This window comes from Gallinula chloropus (assembly GCF_964237585.1).
Source record: "Gallinula chloropus genome assembly, chromosome: 5".
Classification (NCBI taxonomy): Eukaryota; Metazoa; Chordata; class Aves; order Gruiformes; family Rallidae; genus Gallinula; species Gallinula chloropus.
Genome location: NC_140090.1, coordinates 66,754,889 through 66,778,902, shown reverse-complemented (window position 1 = coordinate 66,778,902; position 24,014 = coordinate 66,754,889). Strand labels below are relative to the sequence as shown.

The following is a 24,014-nucleotide window of genomic DNA, read 5'->3' as shown; positions in this document are numbered from 1 at the left end:
GGGGAAGTGGGAAGGGACCAGTGCTCCTGACAGGGCAGGACCAGTACCTGTACACGAGCTCCTCCCTCTCCCAGCAAGCTTTTAAAAGGATCTTGGGAAAAAAAAACCACTAAACACTGAGAGCCACAAAACTGGATTTGCAGCCTCTATAAAGAAGCCTACAGTTAAGAGGCTGAACAAGCACAATCCCTTTAGCTTCTTAGAAGACTGAGAAGCGTTGCAGTTCTAGCATGTAACATCCCACTGTGGGAAATAACAAAGGACTAAAGGTGTTTTCACACAGAAGAGGAAGGGAAACCAGCTACATCCACGTTCTGTGAACATCCATGCCCTCAGCTCCACTTGCTTCAGCATCCTTTGGGCTCAGTGCAGGAATAACTGGGCAAAACCAGATGGTGGGATTATTAGTGCTGTTCAGATCTAGCTGTCAGGAGGAGGTCAGAGCAAAGGAAAGGGCTTTTCTCAGTCCTCACAGGTAAGGGAAAGGGCAAAGCACAGAATGTGCAGCAAACTGCTCTGCCCCACCACCAGGTATGGCTGGACAGAGAAAGGCAAGAAGTATGACTGCAACCAGAGGCAGCCAAGGTCACACACTCCCCGCCATGGCACAGATCCCCAGGCTGAGACCACATTCATCCAGGAGATGCTGCCAAGAGGGAATCTGTGTAAGGAAACTGGTTGTAGCAAAGGACTTTTCACTGTTGCTGGTGTCTTTCTTTGGCCAACTCCACACCTGGGCTCTACTGTATGTCCGCCAGGAGGGCACGAGGACAGGCAGCTGTGTACCACAGCATTGCTCCTGGCAGCCCCCAGGCAAGCCCCAAGTTGGGGAGAGGGCTCCAGCCCCAGGGTGATGCAGGTGTGAGCCCAGTGAGGTGCAGGGCAGGAGGCAGAGGAGAGGGGATGCAGTGCACCCAATGCAAGAGAAGAAGAGGAGGAATTTGGGCTAGGTAGGAACAGTGGGGTTTTATCAATATAGAGAAATAATTACAGGTTACACACACACACAGACCTGCACCTGGCAGCCCAGCACCTTCCTCCAGGCACAGGAGGACAGGGCTTGGGCCATCAGTCCGTAACGCGATGGGGGGGCTTCCCAGGGAGTCTCAAACAGATGCAGGCCACCTCCTGCACTCACGAAGTCCCTGGCCCCCAATGTCCAGAAGCCAAGGGGTGGTGTCCATTTTTGGGCAGGTGCAGGCAGAGCCCCCCGAGGCTCCTCACGGGCGCTGGGATTTCAGCCGGTTCCTGCGTCCAGCCTGGGCCCCGCGCTGGGCACCTTTCATCAGCCCCTTGAACTGGCCCTGCATTTTTGCCCGCTTCCTGGTGGGAAGAGGAGGAGCAGGAGGCTGGATTAGTGCAGGCACTGGGCATGCCTAATGCACAGGGATGCTCCAGGATGCAAGGAGCAGCACACAGGCTGGCAGGGAGCTCCCAGAGCCATTAAAACCCCTTAACAACAAAACCCAGGATCAACCCTGGGTTTTGGCCCTGTTCCCAACCCTATGCCCTTCCCAGCTACCCTCACCTTCTGTTGAGTCCAGCTCTGTTCAGGGGGATGTAGGCGTAGGGGTCAAGCTGTCCCTTCTTCTTCACGTCACCTTTACCTTTCTGTGGGAGACAGCGACATGGGAGAAGATGCAGCACAGGGGATATCCATGTGTTCTTTTCTGGTCCATCCCTGCCACCCAGCCTTCCCAAAAGCTGAGCACAAGGCCCTCAGAGCTGATTTCCCACCCACATGATGCTGCAGATGCTCTGAGCAGTGAGCAGCAATCGGCCATGGCAAGGGCAAGACAGGGCCTCCAAGATGGGCTGGAAACACTGACAGCTACTGAGTGTTTGGCAACTCCTCCTGGAGCAGAGATCCTCTCCAACCTTGGTGCTGCTGGACCAGACCTCCAGCAAACAACGGTGCTTCCTGGCCCAGAAAAGCCGCAGAGGCACCCCAAAGCCTGTGACCCTCTAGGTTCCTCACCTTGGATCTGTACTCTGCACCAAAGGATGGCTCCTTGTCCAGCTGCCGGTGTATCCCAGAGCCTCCAGCTGGAAAACAGGGAATGTGTGTTCAAAGGTGGTCCCAGGGCTCCCCCTTCCCAGCTACAAGCTGGGGAGCTGCTCCTGGTTTTGCTTCCAGCTCTTAAGTAAGAGGATAGCAAAGAAAGGTGACCAGTTCCCATGAGCAAAGGGAGCTCCAGCTGAGAGCAAGGTGGTTTCTGGCCCCCTGGGGAGATCCAGACCAGGCACAGGGAGGACTCACCTCTGTACTGAGAGTAGGTCCCGGGCTCAGGTTCCTCATTGTCTGGCTCCTCTCTGAATCGACGCTTCTGGCTTTTCTTCTGCAGAAGAAAGCAGCAGAGACCCTGCAGCTGGTTTGTCCTTACAGTTCTGCCCTCCCACGGACCCCTGACCTCCTGATTGCTCCCATGAGGGCCCAGAGACCTTCTGGACTGCCTGCATACATTCCCTGTCCCCAGCCAGCCTCCCACACCCTCTCCAAGCAACTGACACTTGCCCAGTGTCCCCACTGTCCTCTGGGGCAGAGCTACAGGACTCTGCTATGCCCCCCCACCGCGTCTCCTTGGGACCTCACGCCCCATACTCATACTCACACTGCGGAGACCCACATCTTGCAGCACATCTGCCATCTCCTCGTCCGCTCCTACAGCACAGCACAAGAGGGTCAGCACAGGACATGGTGCAGGGAAGCCCCTGTACTGTGCCAGTCCCCAGAAAGGGCTGTGGCAGCAGGGTGTCCCTGCTGCACCAGCACAGGAGCTGGGCCCCCTCCCCCCGGTGTCAGCGGCACAGAAGAGCTGCTGGGTATGACACGAGGCCACGCCAACCCCTGCCACTTCCACACACACCCCTTCCCAAGCTCCCACATACAACATGGTGGGAAGAAAACCATCTGGAGTAGCAGAGAAAGTCTAGTGTGGCCCCCACCAGCCAAGGCAGTACCTTTAGCTTCATCATTGTCGACCTCGTCCTCCTCTTCGCGGATGATCAGGCGCCCATCCTCAGACACCTGGAAGTCATGGCTCACTCCTCTGGACCGCTTGGGGCCTGGCTCGGTGGCTGCTCACAGAGAGATGGGTCAGGGCCTGGGAAGGACCCGCTCCCAGGGGCAGTGGTACCCCCAGGGCCCCGTCCATCCCACCCCAGCCACATCCCAAGCTCCACTCCTCACCCAGCACTCGCTGGGACACATTGGGGTCCAGGAAGTTGAGGGGCTCATCCTCTTCCCCTTCCTTCAGCCAGGCCTGGCCCTTCTGCCGTGCTTGCTTCCTCCACCCCTTGCTCCGCTGCTGTTTCTCCTCTTCCTCCTCTTCATCCTCTGAATCAGCCAGGATTTCCTCCATGCTGGACAACAGGCAGAGAGGACGATAGAGATGGAACAAGCCCAGGGGTGCAGACTCCAGCTGCCCCACAGATGTCCCCAGCTGAGCAGATCCGATGGGGCTGCTCTCTCTTCACCCTGGCCTGTCCTCACCTGTCTCCCCTGGGCTGTGCCAGCGGTGCCTCCTCTTCATCCGCATCTGCAGCCGCCTGCTTCAGGGAGCGTCGCTTGCGGCTCCGGGCTTCTGCCTTGCGGATGTTCACCAGCACCTTGTGGTACTCCTCTGGGAGGAGCCCCTTCACCAGCTCGAAGCTGAGGAGCACACAGAGAGTGGTCAGTGCCCACCTCCTCCCACACCACTTTCCAGCGAGCTCCTTCGCTGCTCTGGCCCGACCCAGGAGCCCCCAGCTCACCCAAACTTGCGGATGAACTTGATGAAGAGGTTTCGCAGCTTCATACGGAAGTGGCGTCTCATGTCATCTGACAGGTTCCCCACTGCCTCCAGCTGCCAGGATAGAGACCTTGAGACCAAAGCACCCATGCCCTGGGCACCCAGCCTCACACCCTTTCCCTGCACAGGCACCTCACTCTCCCTGCTGCCCATCTTCTCCACACCCACCTCAGGCAGGGCCTTTGGGGAGGTTTCCCTGCTTGTCAGGGCTAGATCGTGGGGCTTCTCTGGCAGGTCCATGCCAACATTTAGGAGAGGGACCTCTTTCCCTGCCTTCCCAGCCACCAAGATCAAGGTTGTGCCCTTGGTTCCCGGGCAGAAGCAGAGGATGGCTAAAGATGCCCCAGCTCTGCCCCACCACCCTCTGCAGGGCACCCCATGCAGGATCTCACCATCGTCTGGACGTGCTTGGCCAGCAGCTTGGTGTCCACCAGCAGCAGTGTGACTTTGAGGAAACCCAGAGCTGCCTTCACCACATCCCGGGTGCGGGAGGCCAGCAGCAGGCAGATGTTCTGCAGAAGCTGCTCCACCACGCTCAGCTCCAGGTGATCTGCAACCGCACCAGGGTTCAACCACTGCCAGCCTCCTCCCAGCACTCACCTTTGCTGGAGGGGTGCTGCTTCATCCCCCTGTGCTGACCCTGTTCCCTACAACTCCCGCTCCTGCTCACCTTTGAACTCGAAGAACAGGCGGGTCAGCGCCAGCACTGTGCAGCTGATCATGGTAACCGAGCCCGTGAGCCCCGCGTAGATCAGGAGCAGGAACCTCTCCATGGCCTCTGGAACAGGGGGTAACTCAGGCCCATTTCAGCAGAGTGCTGGGCACAGGATCCATTTCCCCCCAGAGCAGCCATGGGGCTGAGCAAGCAGAGCAAGAGCTCACCTTGGTGGGTGGGTCCAAAACGTATGAAGGCATGTCCCATCTCCACCAGCAGCACGAAAGCGTTCTTGCGGGCCCCCACCGATACCTCCTTGGTGCACAGGATGACCTGGAGGCACACAAGCATCTCTCAGTGCTGCTGCCACCTCTGCAGCCAGAACCATCCACATTCCCCCAGGGACCCTGCTCACCTCTGGGACCAGGGCGGCGACGAAGGGCTCGTGCTCTGCAGAGAGCTGCTTCACGATGTGCAACAGGCACTTCAGCCGGGGCTGGGGAAGGAAACAGCCCAGCACTGGTACACCCAGGGACACACACCTGGCTGTCCCCACCACCCACCCCATGCCCTCCCCCCAAGCAGCAGCTGAGCTCTGCCACCACAGCCCTTGCTCTCACTCTCTTGGCCGGAGATGCTGCGCTCTTGAGGGAGTCCAGCAGCACTTTCTGCAGATCCCTCAGGTGGGAGCGGATGAAGGCCTGGCAGGGGGGATGGGGAGCAGCACACACTTCCTCCAGCACACGGTACGCCTTCTTCTGCATGCTGCGCTCCTTGCTCTGCAGGGACACCAAACATGCCACCACTGTCAGGGCACTCCCTTGCCAGGGTGTCTGAAGGGACACCTGCAGCTCCCCATGCCACTCAGCAGAGATCCAACCTTATAGCAGCTGCTCAGGCCCCCAGAGCATGGGTCCAAGCTGGCATCAAGCAGACGGTGCCCCACCACAACCCCTGTGCCTGTTGGGAAGCCTACTCACCTGGAGGGAAGGCTGGATGGTGTGGTACAGGGAGTCCAGGGACTGTGTGTCAGCATAAGGCGCCATTGCCACCACCAGGTCTAGTATGGAGAGTCTAAAACAGAGAGAGACAAGCAGGTGGATGACTGCAGGGTCACTAACATCCCCCAGCCAAGCTGGGGCTCTGGAGCTGTGAGTCTCATCGGACGCAGGGGAGCAGCACACCCCTCAGGGCACAGTACCAGTGCCCTAGCACTGTGCACTGGGAGGAAGCCTCCTTAAGGTGTTACCTGGTAAACTCAGAGCTCTCAGGGCTGGTCAGCTTCTCGCTGGCTTTCTGCAGGAACCCACACACCATCTGGGGAGCATGGAACATAATGGGGTCAGAACTGACCAAAAGGAGTTTGCAACCCACCCGGTCCTGCCAACAGGACTTTGTGGAGACCAGAAGCACCAGTGGGTCCAAAAAGAGCTCAATAAATTCCCAAAGGGCTTGTGCACAACGTGCCAGATGTGGCTGCACAACTGGGAAATCTCAGAGGGCCATCTGGGAAGACGTCCCCCCAACAGGGGCAGGGAAGGGCTGCCCTCTGTCCAGCTTCTCTCTTCTTGTCCTCTGCAGTCAGCCACCCACCACAGCCCCATCGAACTGTGTCTGGCTGGGAGATGCTGGCCTAAGCCAGACACAGCCTGCCGCACTGCCCCAGGCCCTCCTCACCTGGGGGTCTGTGATGGTCAGGTAAGCGCGGACAGTGTCCAGCACAGAGCGCCGCTGAGCGCCGCTGCCGCTCCCGTCCTCCTGGGGCTGGCTGTACACGTTGAACAGGATGGGCAGGAAATTTTTGGCAAAGCGACCCACTTCTGCCCGCTCTGCGTCTAGGGAGATGACAGAGAGGGGTACAGATCAGCATCTCCCCCTCTCCAGGGGGCCACTGTAGGGGACACAGGCCCAGCAGGAGAAGCTGTCCTCCCCACCTGTCTCACAGCCCTTGTGGATGAGGGTGCGCAAGGCCTGGCACACGGTGGGCCGCAGGTCCGGGCGCTCGCTGATGGCCATGCCCAGGGTGCGAGCCAGTCCCTTGAAGGCTCCCAGCACGTCTGTGGGGTGGGTGCAGAAGCCAGGGAGCAGGGTCCAGACCTGGAAGGCAAAGGGAGAGGTGGGAGGCCAGTTCCCTTCACCTGGGACACCACCATCCATCCTGGCCTCACAGGTACACCGTGGCAGGGCTCCACCGTGGCGCTCTGTTACCTGCCACTGCAGCGTGTCGTAGATCTTGGCCTCCACGCTCTTCCCAGCCTGGGTAAACTCCAGGGCTGCAGAGGAGAAGGAGATGAGCAGAGCTGCAGAAGTGGCAGAGATCCACTCCACCCCAGGGAAGGGAGGTCTTACAGAGCACCCTGGGGCTTTGGGAAGCACAGGACCGCACCGTGCCATGCTCCTCACCTCTGCTTTTCAGGGTGGCTGCCAAGGGCAAGAAGGAGCTGGTGAAGAAGCCGAGCCGTGCGCCCTGCACGTTGTCTCGCAGCACCGGCAGGAGCCAGCTGCGGGGGAAGTCCAGGGTCTCCCTGGGGAGGGAAGACAAGGGTCAGGGAGAGCAGGAGCTGCTGGCATCAGCCCCTGGGCACAAGGCACCTCCACTTAGCCCCAAATCTGGGCACAGGGAAGCTCAGCAGAGCAAAACACCTCCAGTATCACATGGAGAACAAAGAAACAGCTGCAAAATGCGCACAACCACAGACAAACTGACAGCTGGCTGTCTCCCAGTATGACAGCTGAGAGAAAGCACTCCACTACTGGTTTCTGGAGAGGTTTGAGATGGTGCATGTGAGAAAGTGGCAAGAGGGAAACACTGCTGGGAGCGGGTGCAGGGCCCTCTCCCTCATGGCTGTACTCACTCCTTGCCATCGATCTCCAGGGGCACAGCATCCAGCAGCACCTCAGGGCCCATTGTGCTCACAGCAGCCCCCACCGCCTGGTCCACTTCAGTGGTGTAGGGGAAGTGTGGGGAGAGACGCAGGTCACACAGGGACTGGAGACACTGCAGGGACAAGGCAGAACGGTCACAGAGGAGCCAGAGGCAAGCACAGCACGTGTCACTTGCTGCCCCTGCTCAGGGATGCCAGCTGCCCTGTGTGTCCCCCCGTGCTGTACCCCAGAGCTGCACACACCCTGCCCGTGCACGGGCAGGACACCAGGCACCAGCCAGCCCCACTCTGCAGCCAGAGAGAGCAACACAGACCTGGCAGCGGTGCAGCCACCCCACCTGACACCTCTCTGCCCTCCCAGCCTGGCTCACCTTCCTCATGATGGGGTGGCACTGCTTTCCACATGTCTTGAAGAAGACCTCCAGCACCCGCAGCACCTCGTCCCACGCCGCATGGAAACGGTATGTCAAGCCTTCCTCCACTGACCTGGGGAGGAGAAAGGAGATGGTTATGTGGGCAGGGTCTGACCCAGCACTGAGCAGGGACTGGGCAGAGGCCACTCAGTGCTAGGCCAGGCGTATGGGGACAGCCTCTCCTCACTTGAACATCTTGCAGAGGTAGGCAGCTGGGGCTGGGGCAGATGCAGAGATGGTGCCCAGGTCACCCACGTGGGGAGCGATGCACTCGTTCAGGAGGGTCTGCAAAGGCAGAGAGGAAAAATGGGGTGGCAGCAGACTGCAGATCCTCGAACACAGTAAGGACAGAAGGGGAAACCACACACCCCTGGCAAGCCTCAAACCCCCAGGAAGAGGCCCCCAGAACAACAAGGTGCACATGTGTAGTACCTCCAGGGTCTGCGCTGCTGCTGACACCACCTGGGAGTGTGGTGAGAGGAAGCAGTTCATGGCAGCCGAGAAGAGCCGGGGCAGATGAGCCCAGCACAGGTCCTTCTGCAGCCTGGAGAAGAGAGAAGGGGTGGGTGAGAGACCAAGTGGCTGCCTCTCCCCCTGCCCAGCCGTGGTCCCTGCCCGCACCTGCCCAGGTTGACGTGTGCCCGCTCCATGGTGGACAGCCAGGTCAGCAGTGGCTGCAGGTCACTCGTGTTGGGCACGTAGTCATAGAGGGCCTGGGGAAGCAGAGAGCGAGTGGGTGCCACAGCACTGCCAGCACCATCCCTCCCCATGCTGGCACAACACACTCACGGTGATGATTTGGGCATTGAGCTCGGCGGGCAGGCAGGCCACGCTGGTCTGGGCACTGAAGAGGCTGTGGAAGGCTTGCATGGCACACGCCGTCACCAGCTGCGAAGGAAATGGCATCAGGAGGGGGAGCTCCACGGCAGGAGATACCCCTTTACCCCCTCTGCCCTCCCTACCCCAAACAACGCTTTGCCTGGGGAAGCCCAGTGCTGCTGCAACTGCATCTTTTTCAGCCTCCCGCTCCCACAGCAGTTGGGCCAGCAACACGAGCTGCCTCGGGCTCTTCCACATTTCCATCCTGCATTCCCAGGCTGCCAACCAGCAGCTGAGGGGCAAAGGGGCTGCCCTCACTACCCTGGCACGGGGACACTCACCACGTGGCTGAGAGTCATGACTCGGAGCAAGGTCTCACAGCAGGTCTTCACCACGGCCGCGGGGAAGCAGGGCAGCAGGTCCCGCAGCAGGGCGAGGACGTGCAGGGTGGTGGTTGCCTCCTTGGTGCCTGTGGGAGCAGAGACACGCCTGAGCTCAAGGCACCCCATGGCAAAGCCCCCATGACAGAGCTGAGGCTGACCCATGGAGTTGGGGTGAACACTCCCCTGACTATTAGGAAGGGCAAAGTGACAGACAGATGTTTGAAGACTCCCCAAAACACCTTAGGTGCCCCAGAGGCATTTTATGCCCTTCCCAGAAATCCAGAGTGCTGCACCCTCCCCTCTTCCCTTCAAGTTGTTATCCTCCCATGGCCACAGGGCCCCCCACCCTCAGCTGCAGACCCCTTGCTCCTGCACTCCACACCTCCAGCCTTTTCGATCTCCTGCACGCAGAACTTGGCAGTGGAAGGTGCCGCAGGGTGGTGCTCAGGGGCCGTGTCTCCAAACATGAACTCACTGCCCCTCAGGACGGAGCACACGCCATGCTGCGCTGCTTTCCGCACCTGGGGGAAGGACAGCCCAGGTAGTAGAAGCCACAGAGCCTGAGGGCACAGCCAGCCCTAGGAATGAGCCCCAAAGGCAATGTCATCCCTCTTGAGGGGCACTCGGGAGCTCACCTTGGGCTTGGTGTGAACGCAGAAGCTCAGCAAGCCATGATAGACCTGGAGGGTGACAGGGTAGCTCCAGGCTGCCAAGTCCTGCTTCCGCAGCAGCGTGGCCAGGCAGGAGAGGACCTACACCAGGGGAGGAGCAGGGGCATCAGCATCACCCTACACCTCCCTGTATTGCAACAGCCTCCGGCTGAGCACCCAACACCACCCTACAAGAGCAGCAGCCCCCACCCCAGCCCTCAGCAGAGCTGGCACGGCTGGCTGCCTCTTGGCTACTCACCCATCGCAGGGCAGAGGTGGAGCTGCTGCAGGCCTGTGAGGACACGATACCCATGAAGGCTTTTGAAGCATCTGAGAACTTTTTTATGAGCACAGGGCTCGGGACCCTGTGAGGAGAAAGGGGTGCACCAGCAGTGTGAGGAACAGTGACCGTTTCATAGGGAACTGCATCCCCAGCCCACCCCAGAGTTGGATCAATTCCTCAGCCCAGCAACTGGGACAGCACTGGCCCCTCCTCCACGATGGGGGCCAGGTAGCTCTCCCTGCTCTTTTGTGAGCTGCTTACCGCTTTAGGACAAGGTTGAGCAAATAGGCGACTGCAGCCAGCGACTCTGGGGACTCCACTGCCTCCAGCGTGGTCATCTGGGAACAGAGGAGGGGTAAGCAAGGGGAAGTGGGGGTTCACACCACCCCAACCCTTGGGAGGGGAGCAGAGAAACCAGCAACAGCCCAACAGCATCTCTGCAGAAGGATGCCTAGGGGCCTTGTCTATGAGCACAGCATGTTCCACCACCACCCCCACCCAACAGACGACCCACGCTGCCAACAGCAGCTCCCCTCACACCTCATCACCACTCACCAGCACGGCAAAGTACTCTGTCTCGCTCTCCTTGCCCCCCTGCGAGCGGATCACCTCTGTCACGGCTGCCAGCACGGCACAGATCTACAAAGGGCAAGCGGAGCAGGTCAGTGCTTCAGTCTCACGTCCAGGGGTCCAACCCACCAGACACCCCCTTGGCCCTGCTCCCCCCAGTACCTCTTTGTGAGCGGCAGAGTTGGACTGCCAGAAGCGCTGCACCTTGCTGAAGGTGACGTTGGTGCAGTCGCTCAGCCCGCTCAGGAAGGTGCCCGAGGACTTCTCCGTGGCGGCCTCCCCAGCATCCTCCCCTTCCACAGGGAGCTGGGCACCGTCACTCCGCCGCGCCGACCGCAGGGACCCCGACTGCAGCTCATTGTGCAGCTTCACCGCATCCACCGTCAAGTTGCTTTTCTCTGCCAGGGTGAACAGTGAGGTTACGTTGCCAATCACCCCAAAAACCCCTACACCACTCCCTGCTTCCCCTCCCAGCCAGACCAGCTCGGCTGGAGCTCATTTCCAGTACGCATGACATAGGTGCCACTCCCTCCTGATGGGAGAAAGCACAGTGGTAACAGGCTTTGCATCCCCATAAATCAGACACCAGCGAATGCTGCAAGAAGCGCTGCTTCATCAGCAGGAGGAAGATCTCCTCGGCCAGCAGCAGCCAGGGCTGCGACATGGTGACGCTCTGGGGTTTGTCTTCTCCGTTACGCAGCCTTCTGACCAGAAGCCCCGGCTGTGCTCCCCTGGGTGCCAGGCACCACAGCAGCACCCTCAGGCCCCGCCGGGGGCTTTCGGGAAGCCGAATCACTCCCGCCACGAGCCGCCCGGAGCTCACACGGCCGGGCCCTGTCCTGGCGGCCGCGGGGTCCCCGCGCCGGGCCCGGCGGGGTGACGGGTCCCGTTTCGTTCCCACGGGGCCGGTGACACAGCGCAGGTGGGGAGGACGCGGCCGTTACGCCGCGAGCTCGGTTCTCTTCCCCGGCTTGCCGCCGCCTCCCGCGGCTGCACATCGGGGCTCGGGGGGGCCCCCCGCCCCGCCCTGCCCTGCCCCGCCCCAGCTCCCCCCTGCCCGCGCCGCGCCCCCGCCTCCCCACCCGCCTCCCTGCCCTCACCCGCGGGCCTGCTGCAGAAGCGGCTGCGGGCGGCCAGGCGGTGCTGGCGGGTCTCCGGGTTGCAGTCGCTGCTGTGGCCCTTCCGCCACCGCTTCAGCTTGGCGGCGGCGCCGGAACGGAGCCGCCCGCTCCGCGCCATGCTGGAACCGGCTCCACGTGCCGCCGCGCCGCCCCACGCCCCTTCCCCTTCCGCTTCCGGCGCCAGCCGCCATCTTGAGTGAGGGCATCGTTGCCCTCAGGGCTGGCCGCCACCCGGCGAGGAGTGCGGGGGGGGGGGGAGGGTGTCGGGACAGCTGAGCGGGGTCGCACCCGGCGGCGGGGCTAGAGTGGGGGACCCGAGGGGCACAGGGCCAGCCATGGGCAAGAGAGGCTGCCTGACATCCCTCCGCGGGGGCCGAGCGCGCCGCACCCGCGCCGAACCCCCCGTGCCGCAGGCGCAGCCGGGCCGGCGCCGGCCGCGGGTGCCCAGCCCCGGCGGTGGGCGAGGGCGCGCGCGTGGCGGCGTGGTGACGTCACACCCCTGAAGGTCGCGCCGCCCTTCGCGGCCGCGCCATGCGCTACGTGCGCCTCCGCCCGCCCGCCGCCCTGCGCACGCGCGCCAGCCCGCCCCTGGCCGCGCGGGGGAGGGGCGGGGCATCGCCGGCAGCGTCAGTCGCGCGCGGCGGCAGCGTGAGGAGAAGAGGCAGAGCGCGCGCGCCCCGGCCCCGTCTCGGCTCCGCTCCGCTCCCCCGCCATGGCCGCCTACCGCCTCGTCCTCGTCCGCCACGGCGAGAGCGCCTGGAACCTGGAGAACCGCTTCAGCGGCTGGTACGACGCCGACCTCAGCCCCGCCGGTCAGCAGGAGGCGCGGCGCGGCGGCGAGGCCCTCCGAGGTACGTCTGGCCGGTAAATGGGGGGGGGGGAGGCCGTGAGGCGGGGGCTGCGGCCTAGTGCGCGGCCTCGGGCCTCGCGGGGGTGGGTCTGGGGCCCTCTGGCGCCGGGGGGCGCCTCTGAGCTGGCGGGGGGCAGGGGGGGTGGATCCAGTACTGAGGGGAGAGCCTCAGGTGCCGGGGGTCTCGCCTCTGGTAACGGTCGCTCGAGAGGTTGGGCCGGTGGCCGCGAGGACGCCACCGGTACCGGTGCAGTCAGGCCGCCGCCCTTGGCACTCGCAGGTTGCGTAAGGCCCGGCGCTCAAATCCCTCACGTCCCTGTCCCTCCCCTCCCCCCTTTCCCCGTTTTTTTTTTCTAGATGCCGGCTACGAGTTCGACATTTGCTTCACCTCGGTACAGAAACGGGCCATCCGTACCCTCTGGACAGTCCTGGATGCCATCGATCAGATGTGGTTACCCGTTATCCGAACCTGGCGCCTGAATGAGAGGCACTACGGGGCTCTCACTGGTTTGAACAAGGCTGAGACGGCAGCAAAGCATGGTGAGGCACAGGTGAAGATTTGGAGGCGCTCATATGACATCCCTCCACCTCCCATGCAGTCTGATCATCCCTTCTACAGCACCATCAGCAAGGTAAGACTCCATTGTTCCTACTCTGCCTTGCTTGGAGGCTCTTAAAAGCTACTTTAAGTCCTGCAGTGTGGTCTGGCTTCCACCACAAGGTCTTCTCTGGCTGTCATGCATCGTGCTGGTTAGGGTTGGGATGAGTTTGTCCTCCTCCTTCCCTGGGGAGTTGAATCCCTGGGCACTGCGTGGGCAGATTCAAAGTAGAGGGAACGACACTTCTGTTAATCATTAGTCCCGTGATCCATGCATGGATGTTTGCTCTGGTCTCTGCCCAGAGCAAGCAGTGTGTGGCATTCCCCATGAGGGGCTCACAGCCCCCATCATGGCTGATTGCAGCCTCAGACTTCAAAGGTGCTTCTTTGCTTCCAAGCCCATCTTTATGTACATGTAGCTGGGCCTCAGGTGGAGAATTTTGGAGAGGGACAACCCCTTCCCACCACCTTCCCACACTGCTGGAGGTGTTGGGCTGCTGTGTGAGCATGGCCATTTCCCCAGGACCGTCGCTACGCTGACCTGACAGAGGACCAGCTGCCTACGTGTGAGAGCTTAAAGGACACCATCGCCCGGGCTCTGCCTTTCTGGAATGAGGAAATTGTCCCACAGATCAAAGAGGGCAAGCGAGTCCTTATCGCCGCCCATGGCAATAGCCTGCGTGGGATTGTCAAGCACCTGGAAGGTACGTCAGCTCGGCGGGTGTATCACTGGGGTCATCCCACTGCCCTGCCTGGCGTGAGAACGGGCAATGAGTGATGGTACCTCTGCATTCACAGGCATGTCAGAAGAGGCCATCATGGAGCTGAACCTGCCCACGGGAATCCCCATTGTCTACGAGCTGGACAAGAACCTGAAACCTGTCAAGCCCATGCAGTTCCTGGGGGATGAGGAGACGGTGCGCAAGGCCATGGAGGCTGTCGCGGCTCAGGGCAAGGTCAAGAAGTGAGGGCGGGCAGCAGGCCAGCACGTAGTAGAGCCCCCGCCGTCCCCCCACCCCTCTGTGCACATCCCCACAGCCGTAGGAACTTGGAGCTGCAGAGCTGGAGCAGCTCCCCAGGATTAGGTCCATTCCCTCAGGACCAGGCTCCCCTCTGCAGACAGCCTGGGGGCAAGGGGCTGTGAGTGAAAGGGAGGCCTGCCTCTGCCAAGCAGCAACCACACGCCTCTCTGTGCCGAAATCCCAGCCCTCGGGCCTTGTCTGCAGGGGGACGCGCTGAGCGATCCCTTGTCGTGCCAGGCTCCTCCTCTGCTTTGCTTCCCCAGCAGCTCTCATCACCCAGTTACTGTAGTTCTGTTGCTTTAGTCATCCCGGGAGCAGTGGGGTGGGCGCAGCACAGGCAGAGCTCCCAAGATGGGCACTCCATCCTCTGGTGGGTGTGCGGCATGGGGAGGGGGATGCACAGGTGCTGAATGGGTTGTATTTTGGTGCATGTGGTACAGCACCCAAGGGTGGTACCTGTAACTCTGGACCTCACTCTGCCAGCCCCTGCTTTAACTTATTCCCTTTGGACAAGGGCAAGGGAGGGAGCTTGTTGTCCAGAGGTTTGTCTGCCACATACGCCCCCCAGCCAAACCCCATCCTCGTCCTGCTGGCAAAGCAGGTGCCGTTGTGCCCCATCCCACGTGCACAGCCCTGCTGCTGTGGCCTCCCCCTCTGCCCTGAGCCTGGGCTTGCACGGGGGTCAGTGTAACTGTCCGATAGCAGCTGTCTTGTTCCAGTTCAATAAAAGTTAATGCGCAATAACGAGGTGTTGGTGTCTTCCTGGGGGGCAGAGGGCAGGCTGGGCTCCAGGGAGCAAAGCACAGCTCCGCAATCTGCCGGGGTCAGGCGAGACGGCTGTGTGGCACGCCGGCTGTGTGGCACGCCGGCTGCGTGGCACACCCTTGTCTCAGCAGCACGTGGGGTGTGTGTGCACAGGAGATGCGGTGCCTGGGGGCTGAGCGCAGCCTGCGCCGGGTATCTGGGCAGGCACAGGGGCTGGGTACTGGAGCAGGAACAGGAGCTGCGCCCTGCACTTGATGCAGATGTGGGGAAACAAATAGGTGAGGTGAGCACCCAGCTACAAAGGGAACTCTGCCCTTCACCTCCTTCCCTTCCGTGGCAGCAGGCTGGGACCACGTGCTTCCTCCCTGCTGCAGTGCTTGAGCAGCCATCCCCACAGCAGCGGGGCCTGGAGGCTGGAGGCAGCACCACCCATCCACCCCTCCCTCTCTGGGTGTAACCAAGCAGAGGACAGAGCTCTCAGAAAAAGTGTTTTATTATCCACAGAGTCCGTCCTGTGTGCCTGTGCGGAGGAGGCTGGAGCCCAGGGGCTGCTCTGGCCCCATAGACCCCAGCTGGGCAGCCCCTCGCCCTGCAGGGTCCCCGCAGCTCCTGGGGGCGAGGGGGCTGCTAGGTCTGCAGAAACTGGGGCTGCACACGGGCCACCTTACGGAAGTCCTTGCTGTGTGTCTGTGGGCACTGCATCTCACACCAGCTGATGGGCACCATCTGCGCTCCTAGAGACACCACACATCAGGGCTTTCCCCCTCCCAAAATCACGTTCCTCCATGTGGAAAGCAGGGAGGCCGCATCAGCTGCCCCCTCAGTCAGGGAGGGTGAGGCAGAACTGCCTGGGCCCCGCAGCCCGTCCCTACCTGCCTCACTGTGTGCCACCACCACCCCCAGCTCGTTCTCTGCCGTGCTCAGCAGGTAGTTGGACTGCGCGTCCCCCAGCGAGATCTGGTTAGAGGGGGGTTAAGGGAAAGTCCTCCCCGAGGGGCCTCTGCTGTTCCTTGCACACCCCCCAGCACACAGGGAAAGGATACAACTTTGGCCAGGACTATGTCACCGGGGCGGAAGCTCTTGTACACTTCTACCTGTGCAGGAGAGAGCAGGTAAAACCACACAGTGTGCCCAGGTGCTTATCAGCAGTGGGAAAAGCACCCCCCACCCCCCAACAGAGAGGAGGAGTGGGGGTGGCTGCAGCACAGAGCCACCAGTAGAGCCTCACTGACCTTATCTTTCTCCGTGGCTCGAATATCTTCTCTCCTGAAAAAGGATACGGAGGGATACGAGCACCAGTGAGCAAAGGCGACTCTCCAGCCCGTGGCAGGAGCTGCCCCGGCCTCCCTGGGTGCTCGCCAGGACTTGCTGGACACCTGCCCGGCGCTCAGGGCAGAGTTCCTGCCAGGGCAGCTGGCTGTGCCGCCCAGAAAAGCCTTCCTCCCCCCTTGAGGACGGGGCGCTCTGGGACCCCGTCCCGTGGGCAAGCCAGCCCCCACACTACCGTATTGTCCCCCGGAAAGTGGACTTCAGTGGCGTGGTGCCGACATAGAGGATGTGCACTTTGGCAAAGCGGGAGTTGATGCTGCAAACCTGCCCAGAGGAAAAGGGGAATCACTGCCAGCACTGGGCTGCCTGTGCTCACCCCAGCACACCCCACGCCAGGCAGGGAAAGGGCAGGGTGCAGGCAGGATAGGGCTCTATGCAAGGAGCTCATGTCTCACTCAACCCCCTCCTCCTTGTGACCCAAGAAGTGGTGGCAAAGGTGGGACAGCTGGCAGCGAGCCAGGCGAGGAAGATGATACTTGTGCAACTCAAGACCCACGAGTAAGATCGAGAACCGTGGTGACCCTGCTCCCCCTCCCACCATCAGGGCCATGGGGAAACCAATCCTGGGTCTGTGCCACCCTTCCTTGGAGCTGTCCCAGGCATCTCCCTCCGTGCACCCTCCCCCGGGAAGACTTCTGGAAGGGAGAGTCAACAGAACCCTCCCCTCTGCCCACCTCAGCCTCAGGACAGGCAGCAAGAGCAGGGAACATGTTGAGGCAAGTGCTCCCCATGTTGGTATCTGGCTTTTTGTGAGCAAGGGCCCCAAGGGAGCTACTGGGCTGTCTGCCTTGCTGGGAGCTGCACAGGGGGTGTCACCAGGCCCAGGGGCTCCCCATCCCATCCCATTCCATGCACAAGCAGGAAGAAGGGTCAGCACAGGGTGCCCTACCTTGCACGTCACCACAGCTCCCACGTTGGGCAAGAGCTGGGACTCGGTGTCTCTCACCACTGACACAACAGGCAGCTGCAGAGCCGCAGACAAGAGGGTCAGCTCGGGCACCGCGCAGCACCGGGCCGCGCCAGGTTCCCAGCGCCCCCGCTGGAGCCCAGTTACCGAACCGGGAGGGAAGGAAGGAAGGGGCTGCCCGGCAGGCAGCTCCGGGGCCGGGCTGTGCTCACCCCGCTGTCCTCGCTCCTCTTCTCCAGGCAGCCAGCCAGCGAGGAGAAGATGAAGCCGTGCCGGGTGTAAGTCCCGCTGCCAGCCGTGGCCTCCTCCGTGCTGCACAGCCGCTCGCCTGCGGGACGGGCGCTCAGGACGGGCCCGCTCCGGCCTCCCCAGGCTCCGCAGCGCCGCGAGCACCGGGCCCGCTCCCGGCCGGCCCGGCGCGGCGGGCAGCCCTTCCCGCGCCAGGCGCTCCCTGCAGCCTCCGGGGCAGCCCCCGGCTGCGAGCCGCCCCTTCCCGGGCACCCCCCGGAAGCCCCGTCCCCCGCCCAAGCCCGCTGCCGCCCGCCTCAGCCCGCACTCACCGGGCACGCAGTACCTATCGGGAGGCGCCATGTTCGCCGCCCGCCGTACGTTCTCACAAAGCCCTCGCTCTATTGGCCGGCGGCAGCGAGGCCTCCCTGCAAGCGGCGCAGCTATTGGCTCTCTGCCGCTCGGCGCGGCAGGCGGGCGCGCTGCCCCCTGGAAGCTGTAGTACGACGGCGGCAGCGGCCGCTGCCCGGCGTGCCCCGCGCGCCCGGCGCGCATGTCCAGTACGTGGGGGCGGCGGGCGCTGCCCGCGGGGCCGTGAGGGCGGCCGGGCATGGAGACGGCGGGCGGCGGGGCGCGGGCGGCAGGTGGGCGCTGCCGCTGCGGGGCCGGGCGGCGGTGCGGGGCCGGGAGGCGGTGCTGGGCTGCTGTGGGGCTGGAGGCAGCGGGCGGCGCGGCGGGCGCGGGGAGGCGGGGGGCGCCGGGGGACAGGGTGCCGGGGGGTGCCGGGGGGCGCCGGGGGCTTGGCGGGGCGGGGGCAGCGGGGCTGAGGGCTTCCCGCTGCCGGAACCGGCAGCCTTCGCGTGGGGGCTGCGGGGCTGGGCGCCGCTGGAGGGTGCCACGGGCCCGGGGCTGGGCGGCTGCAGCCCGGCGGGAGCGGGGCCGGGGCCGGGGCCGGGCCGGCTGCCGCGTTGCCTCTGGGCTGGGCGGTGCTGGTGGTTGCTGGCCCGGCCCGGCCCCGTGGGCGCAGTGCCCCGCGGGGGTGTGGAGAGGGCCGTGGGCAGGGTGGGAGCTGCAGGGCGCCCGGCTGGGCCGGGGAGGGTGTGTGGCTCTGCTGGCGTCTCATCCCTCTGGCTGTGGCACCGGCTGCCTGCTCTGGGTGCTCCCTGCTCAGCAAGTGACCAGCTGTCAGGAAGCCTCGGATGGGAGCTGGTCGCTGCGGGGAGGAGGAAGCCGGCTGGGGGGGAGGTGCTGTGTGTTTGGAGGGGAGCCCCAAGGCCTGCTGCTGTCTGTAGCGTTTTGTCTCTCACCATGCTGACAATACGGGCACAGGTGCCACGCAGAGGCTGCAAGGCAGGAAGGTGTTTCTCTGCTTCATACCTGATGTGTTCAAAGAAGAACCCTTGAGTGAAGGGGCAGTATGGAGAAGGGGATGGCACTGGGGTTTGTATATCCCACCTCCCCCTTACCAGGGTACAGGAGGCCTGGGCAGAAGCCATGGGGTGGGTCTGTCTCCTTGTGTCCAGCTCCTGGCTGTGGGGTCAGCCCCATGCCCATCTGGCAGGGCAGAGGTGAGCCCTTGGCTCCTTCAGACAGCTTGTCTGGATGCTGCAGCTCCTGCCCTTACCCTCCCTGCTGCTGACTGGGGCTGTGTGATGGGTGCTGCTCAGTGGGAATGGGAGCACAGGGAGCTGGTCCCTGCTGGAGGGATGCTGTGATGTGGCACCGCTGCCTGGCACTGAGCCAAGGTGAATGCTTGGCCCAGGCTCAGAACGTGCCTTGGCAGGACCTGGGGGCAGCCTCGCTGCTTAATATTGATGGGCACTGCCTGCCTGGAGGCCTGGGGGCCCCAGCCCTGCAGATCATTTTCCCAGTTGCTGGGTCGGCTCGGGTTCCTCCTTGCTCCCACACAGCCCTTTGCCAGGATGAGGGGCTCAGCCGGCATGGGGGAGTGCTGCACAGTATCACTTCAGCCTGGAGCTGCCCCTGGGCCATTCCTTCGCTGTCACACAGCCTTGTCCAGGGTAGATGCAGGCAAAGAGAAGGAGGAAGTGTTGGGACTCTTGGAGATGTGACTCTGAGGTTGGGAAAGGTGCAGGGTGTCCTCTGCAGCTTGGTCCAGAGGATGAGGTGAAGGGAAATAGCATCCAGGCACTGCTTGTTGGGAGTGAGCAGGGGTAATCGTGGCCCAGCTTTTAGATGTGTGTCTTGTGTGGGTTCCCCTGTTGCTGAACCTGTCAGGAAGGGCTGGGTCCGGGATAGTCCCTGGAACTGGCCCAGCATCTTGGATGCTCGTCCCTTCTCTGGTTTCCTCTGAGTCAGACTCTCCGTGTCGCTCCCCCGGCCCCCTCCCCGCTGGGAAAGACGAGATGGGACCAGAGAGTGTCTGAGCCCAGACACTGAGGGGCCTGTGCCCCCCACTCTCCACAGCGAGCGGGCTTGGCAGCAGCGGCCCCACAGCCTCCAGGAGCCTGCGCTGAGCTCCCCCTGCCCTGCATCCCTGCACAGGGCGAAGGGGAGGCCCCGGCCCTGCTGTGCAGACAGGCTTCCAGCAGCACCGGGACCCGAGCGAGCGGCATCGGTGCATCCAGGAGGGGAGACCCCGAGGGGCAGCCAGGCAGCAGGGTGCCCTGCCCACGCTGAGCTGGTTCTTCTCCCCCCCAGGCGTGGCGTGGCAGGGATGAGGAGCCGGCAGCGGATGTTTGCGGCGGTGATGCGCCTGCTCCTCAAGTGCCTGCGGCTGGGCCGGCGGCGGCGGTTTAAGCTGGTGCGGCAGACGGAGCAGCTGTGGCACTACGGGCACCTCTGCCTCCGCTCCCTGCTCTACAACTCCTTCACCAACAGCGACGTGGTGCTTGACTCCCTCTTCGAGCCTGTCTACTGGCTGGTGGACCACGTCACCCGGTGGTTTGGCGTGGTGAGTACCTGGCTCTGGGGGCTGGGGTGAGCGTGCCTCTGGGGCAGCTGAGTCTCGGGGCTGCCTGTGCTCCAGGCAGAAGGGGCCTGAGGATCTCAGCATGTGGTTCAGTCTGATTTCCTGCGGCCATATCCTGCCCATGCCTCTCCCTGGGCAGCAAGGGGCAGGTGCTGCCCATCTGGTGACCCTGTCCCCGTTCCCGTAGGTGTTTGTGGCACTGGTTATCAGTCTGACGAGCTCCATCGTGGCCATTGTCTACATCTGCCTGCTGCCCCTCATCCTCCAGACCTACACACCTGCCTGGATCTGCTGGCACCTCGCTTACGGACACTGGAACCTCATCATGATTGTCTTCCACTACTACATGGCCATCACCACCTCGCCCGGGCACCCGCCGCAGGTGAGGTGCTGACCAGCAGCTGGGCTTTGGGAATAGCTGAAGCAGCCTGAGGCCTCTGGCTCCGGGCAGCTAGGCTTGGTGGTGGGGAGGGGTCATAAGAGAGGTGAGGGGGCAGGGAAGGGGTTGCAGGGATTGGGTGCACAAATCTCTTCTGTGTGCAGGCCAAGGACGATCTCACCGGCGTCTCCATCTGCAGGAAATGCATTGCCCCCAAGCCGGCTCGCACCCACCACTGCAGCATCTGCAACAGGTAGGGCTCCCTCCCCCTGCCCACTGCAACACTTGGGGCAGCCTCTGGGACCCCCTCTCCTTGCCCCCTGTCACACTGCGAGACCCAGGCCCCTTCCCCTCTGCCAGCTTCTTGCCTTGAATTCCGCACAGCATGCAGAGCTGGGGGGCTGCCTGCCCCCTTCCAAACGCGGGGCTTGTGCTGATGCTGACACTGGCACTGCTCTCCTCCCTCCCAGGTGTGTGCTGAAGATGGACCACCACTGCCGTATCCTTCTGCAGTACTAACCCGTGGCACTCTCCCATGGGGGAGCTGTCCCTGCTTCCCCCTTCTCTCCCTGCCCTGCCCCTGAATCAGCCAGCACAGGGAAGGGTGCTGGGGCCCAGAAGAACTGCCCTGGTCCCTGGGGTGCGTTTAGACCCGTCACAGTTACATCTTTAACCCCAGAGGCAGCCTGGCTAAACAACTGCGTGGGACACTTCAACCACCGCTACTTCTTCTCCTTCTGCCTGTTCATGACCATGGGCTGTATCTACTGCAGCATCAGCGGCTGGGAGATGTTCCGGGATGCCTACGCGGCCATTGAGGTGAGCAGGGAAGCCCCAGCTCATGCCCTGCACTGAGGCTGCCTGGGCTCTCCAGGCTGAGCTTGCAGAGTAAGCCTGGCCCAGGCCTGGCCTTGCAAAGACTTTGCTTTCCCTCTCCTTTCCCCTGTGAGGCCCCCAGCTGCCCTTGTCCTGTGGGGTGGGGAGGGTTGAGGAAGAGGGACCCCCCTCCTCTGAGACATGTAACTGGTGCCCTGTTTTCCATCCCCCTAGAGAATGAAACTGCTTGAGAAGGAGAGACTGCCGGTGGCTGCCAACCAGGTGGGACATTCCTGCCCCCACAGCTGCTCCAGGCAGTGCAGAGCAGAGCTGCCATGCAGGCCGGGTCCTGCCTGGGGCCCCGCTCTCAAGGAGCACCCCACAGCCAGAGCCAGTCCCTCTGCTCATCTCATGTGCCAGAGCTGGGGCTGGCCAGGCAGCTCTGCAGCAGGCACTGCCTCCAGCAGCTTGGGGTAGGCTTCCCTGTGCACCCGGCTTCCAGGGGCTTTGGCTGGTGGCAGCTGCTTGGCATGTGCTGCTCAGGCCCCGCTGCTGGGGAAGCTGCGGCAGCGGGTACACATCTCGCCCCCAGCCCCAGCTGAGGCATCCCAAAGCTGCTCCCAGCCCCCTGCCTCTAGCCCCCTGCTGCAACCCGCACGCCAGCGCTCAGGTGTCCGTCTGTCTTGTGGCTGTCCCAGGCTGCCCCCCCCCTCACCCCAGCTGGTGTGTTGGTTCCAGCCATGATCCTTTCTAGCTGTCAGAGCCCTGCCTTGGGGAGGGGTGCAGCAGTCCCCCTGTCTGGCTCTGAGCTGTAGAACAGTTTGGGTAATTGCACCCCCTCGGGTCCTTTTTCAGACATACTACCAGACCCCACCACCCACCTTCTCCTTCCGCCAGCGAGCTTTCCATAAGAGCATCGTCTACCTCTGGGTCCTGTGCAGGTAAGGAGGCCCAGGGCTGGGAGGGAGGGTGCTGGGGGAAGCAGGGGGCAGACCCCTGCCCTGGGACATCATCTGCCTCCTTGGGGCTGGGCTGACTTGCTCTAAGCAGAGATGTCCCTGCGTGGCCAGCTCTTTGGCCACAGAGGAGGAGAGATTTTGGCTCTGTCACAGGGGATTAGGTGAAGTGACCCACCTATGTACCCACGGGGTGGGGGGAGGCAGCAGCAGCTCCCCACAGCCACAGCACCAGGGAGGGAGGGCCTGTGTGTAACTTGTTCCTTGCTGTCCCCAGCTCGGTTGCATTAGCCCTGGGTGCCCTCACGCTGTGGCACGCCGCTCTCATCACTCGTGGGGAAACCAGCATCGAGAGGCACATCAACAAGAAGGAGAGGCAGAGGCTGCAGAAGAAAGGCAAGGTGAGCACAGAGCGTGGAGCGGGAGGGCCGGCCAGGGCAGAGCCAGACATCATGTCCATCTCCCCGGCCTGCAGGTCTTCAGGAACCCCTACAGTTATGGTGGCTGGGATAACTGGAAGGTGTTCCTGGGAGTGGACATGCCAAGGTAAGACCCCAGGAAGGACCCTGCGTGGGAAGGTGGTGGCTCAGGAGCACGTGGGGGTGTGAGGCCACTGGGGCTCTCTCTCCTGGGTGGAACAGGACAGCGAGTGTCCCAGGCTGTGCACTGCCCTGTGACTCCTCAGCCCTGCCCTGGGTCAAGCTCTGCCCTACCCAGCACCCCTTTGTGAAGAGAGCTCAGCCATCGTGGCAGCCTGGGGACTCACAGCCCTCACTGGTGCTGACAGCCCGGCTCAGCTCCGCAGAGCTAAAGGGCACAGAGACTGTCAGCTTTTTGGCGCAGCCCCCCTCCTCTCCCCGCAGGCACTGGCTCACCCGCGTCCTGCTGCCCTCTCCTCACCTACCCCACGGCACAGGCCTGAGCTGGGACCTGCCTCCCTGCGTGACTGAGCAGCGCGCCCCACTCCTGGCCATCTGAGGGCAGCAGCTGCCCCTCCCTGCGGGCAGGGGAGCGCCCAGGGGACCTGCTGTGCCACCGCCAGTCCCTCTGGCCCAGGGGCCTGGCGGAAGGCGGGTGCTGGCACGCATGGTTGGCTGGACCCAGAGCCACGGACACGTCGGACAGTGCCGGTGCTGGGCTGGCTGCCCTCCTGCCTCCTCGGTGGCTGCAGGCAGCCCCCAGGAAATGATGGCAGGGAGCAGCAGCTGAAGGTGCTGCCCTCACCCACACAGGTACAGCCCAGCACGGCTCAGCTCTCCAGCAGGGCTGGGCACAGAGATGGCACTCCCGCCCCCCAGCACGCCCCACAGAACCTTTTTAAGACCACCCAATAAATATTTCCTTTTGTAAGAAGGCCTGGCTCTTTTCCTTTGCAGGGAGCACTGGGCAGGGACAGCCCCCCTTTCCCACTGTGGAAAGAGTCAGGGGCTACAGCCAGCAGCATCTTCAGCTCCTCAAACCAGGGGATGGCAGGGGCTCCTTGCCTGGGCTGCATGGAGACAATGTTACCAAAACAGATATATTTATTCCTCCTGGGTGGGGGCTGCCCCACACTGTATGTGTGTGCAGAGCCTGCCCTTCCCACCCACGCAGGGTCAATCTGTCCGTCTCTGTCCCTGGCTGCAGCTGTGGCTGGGCAAGCCGGGAGCGGCACAGCTGCTT

The 24,014-nt window shown here is 62.9% G+C and overlaps 4 protein-coding genes across 7 annotated transcripts; 2 read left to right on the top strand and 2 right to left on the bottom strand.

Annotated features, from left to right (window-relative positions):
* Positions 1–947: 947 nt before the first annotated feature.
* RRP12 (ribosomal RNA processing 12 homolog) lies at positions 948–11,703 on the bottom strand. The gene is made up of 34 exons (XM_084264470.1): positions 11,550–11,703; positions 10,612–10,847; positions 10,435–10,518; positions 10,141–10,217; positions 9,856–9,961; positions 9,582–9,698; positions 9,329–9,467; positions 8,905–9,032; positions 8,534–8,632; positions 8,366–8,457; positions 8,177–8,288; positions 7,932–8,029; positions 7,703–7,817; positions 7,302–7,444; positions 6,850–6,971; positions 6,655–6,719; positions 6,381–6,543; positions 6,124–6,281; positions 5,696–5,763; positions 5,427–5,520; positions 5,067–5,225; positions 4,862–4,942; positions 4,674–4,779; positions 4,462–4,569; positions 4,184–4,341; positions 3,754–3,845; positions 3,494–3,652; positions 3,191–3,363; positions 2,962–3,078; positions 2,613–2,662; positions 2,261–2,339; positions 1,979–2,046; positions 1,529–1,611; positions 948–1,323 (listed from the first exon to the last, which is right to left on the bottom strand). The coding sequence occupies exons 1-34, from the start codon at positions 11,686–11,688 to the stop codon at positions 1,221–1,223; spliced, it is 3,891 nt and encodes a 1,296-aa protein (XP_084120596.1). The 5' UTR covers positions 11,689–11,703; the 3' UTR covers positions 948–1,220.
* A 486-nt stretch (positions 11,704–12,189) lies between these two features.
* On the top strand, positions 12,190–14,784 carry PGAM1 (phosphoglycerate mutase 1). The gene is made up of 4 exons (XM_084265331.1): positions 12,190–12,421; positions 12,778–13,052; positions 13,542–13,722; positions 13,817–14,784. Exons 1-4 carry the CDS (start codon positions 12,283–12,285, stop codon positions 13,984–13,986), a joined length of 765 nt encoding a protein of 254 aa, XP_084121457.1. The 5' UTR covers positions 12,190–12,282; the 3' UTR covers positions 13,987–14,784.
* Positions 14,785–15,280: 496 nt separating this feature from the next.
* Positions 15,281–17,642, bottom strand: EXOSC1 (exosome component 1; the record flags this gene model as incomplete). Of its 2 annotated transcripts, XM_084265159.1 has the most annotated exons (8): positions 17,602–17,642; positions 17,254–17,369; positions 17,024–17,098; positions 16,310–16,398; positions 16,038–16,071; positions 15,849–15,899; positions 15,678–15,762; positions 15,281–15,539 (listed from the first exon to the last, which is right to left on the bottom strand). In XM_084265159.1, exons 1-8 carry the CDS (start codon positions 17,630–17,632, stop codon positions 15,433–15,435), a joined length of 588 nt encoding a protein of 195 aa, XP_084121285.1. In that variant the 5' UTR covers positions 17,633–17,642. The 2 variants fall into 2 exon arrangements, with proteins under 2 accessions (XP_084121285.1, XP_084121284.1); XM_084265158.1 differs by lacking the exon at positions 15,281–15,539 and having other exon boundaries at positions 15,556–15,762.
* An 862-nt stretch (positions 17,643–18,504) lies between these two features.
* ZDHHC16 (zDHHC palmitoyltransferase 16) lies at positions 18,505–23,675 on the top strand. 3 transcript variants are annotated; one of them, XM_084264690.1, is made up of 11 exons: positions 18,505–18,709; positions 19,931–20,183; positions 20,389–20,583; positions 20,745–20,833; positions 21,051–21,079; positions 21,266–21,399; positions 21,631–21,678; positions 22,252–22,337; positions 22,630–22,748; positions 22,828–22,898; positions 23,216–23,675. In XM_084264690.1, the coding sequence occupies exons 1-10, from the start codon at positions 18,687–18,689 to the stop codon at positions 22,863–22,865; spliced, it is 1,014 nt and encodes a 337-aa protein (XP_084120816.1). In that variant the 5' UTR covers positions 18,505–18,686; the 3' UTR covers positions 22,866–22,898; positions 23,216–23,675. The 3 variants fall into 3 exon arrangements, with proteins under 3 accessions (XP_084120816.1, XP_084120815.1, XP_084120814.1); XM_084264688.1 differs by having other exon boundaries at positions 18,511–18,709; positions 22,630–22,753; XM_084264689.1 differs by lacking the exon at positions 21,631–21,678 and having other exon boundaries at positions 18,508–18,709; positions 22,630–22,753.
* Positions 23,676–24,014: the final 339 nt, after the last annotated feature.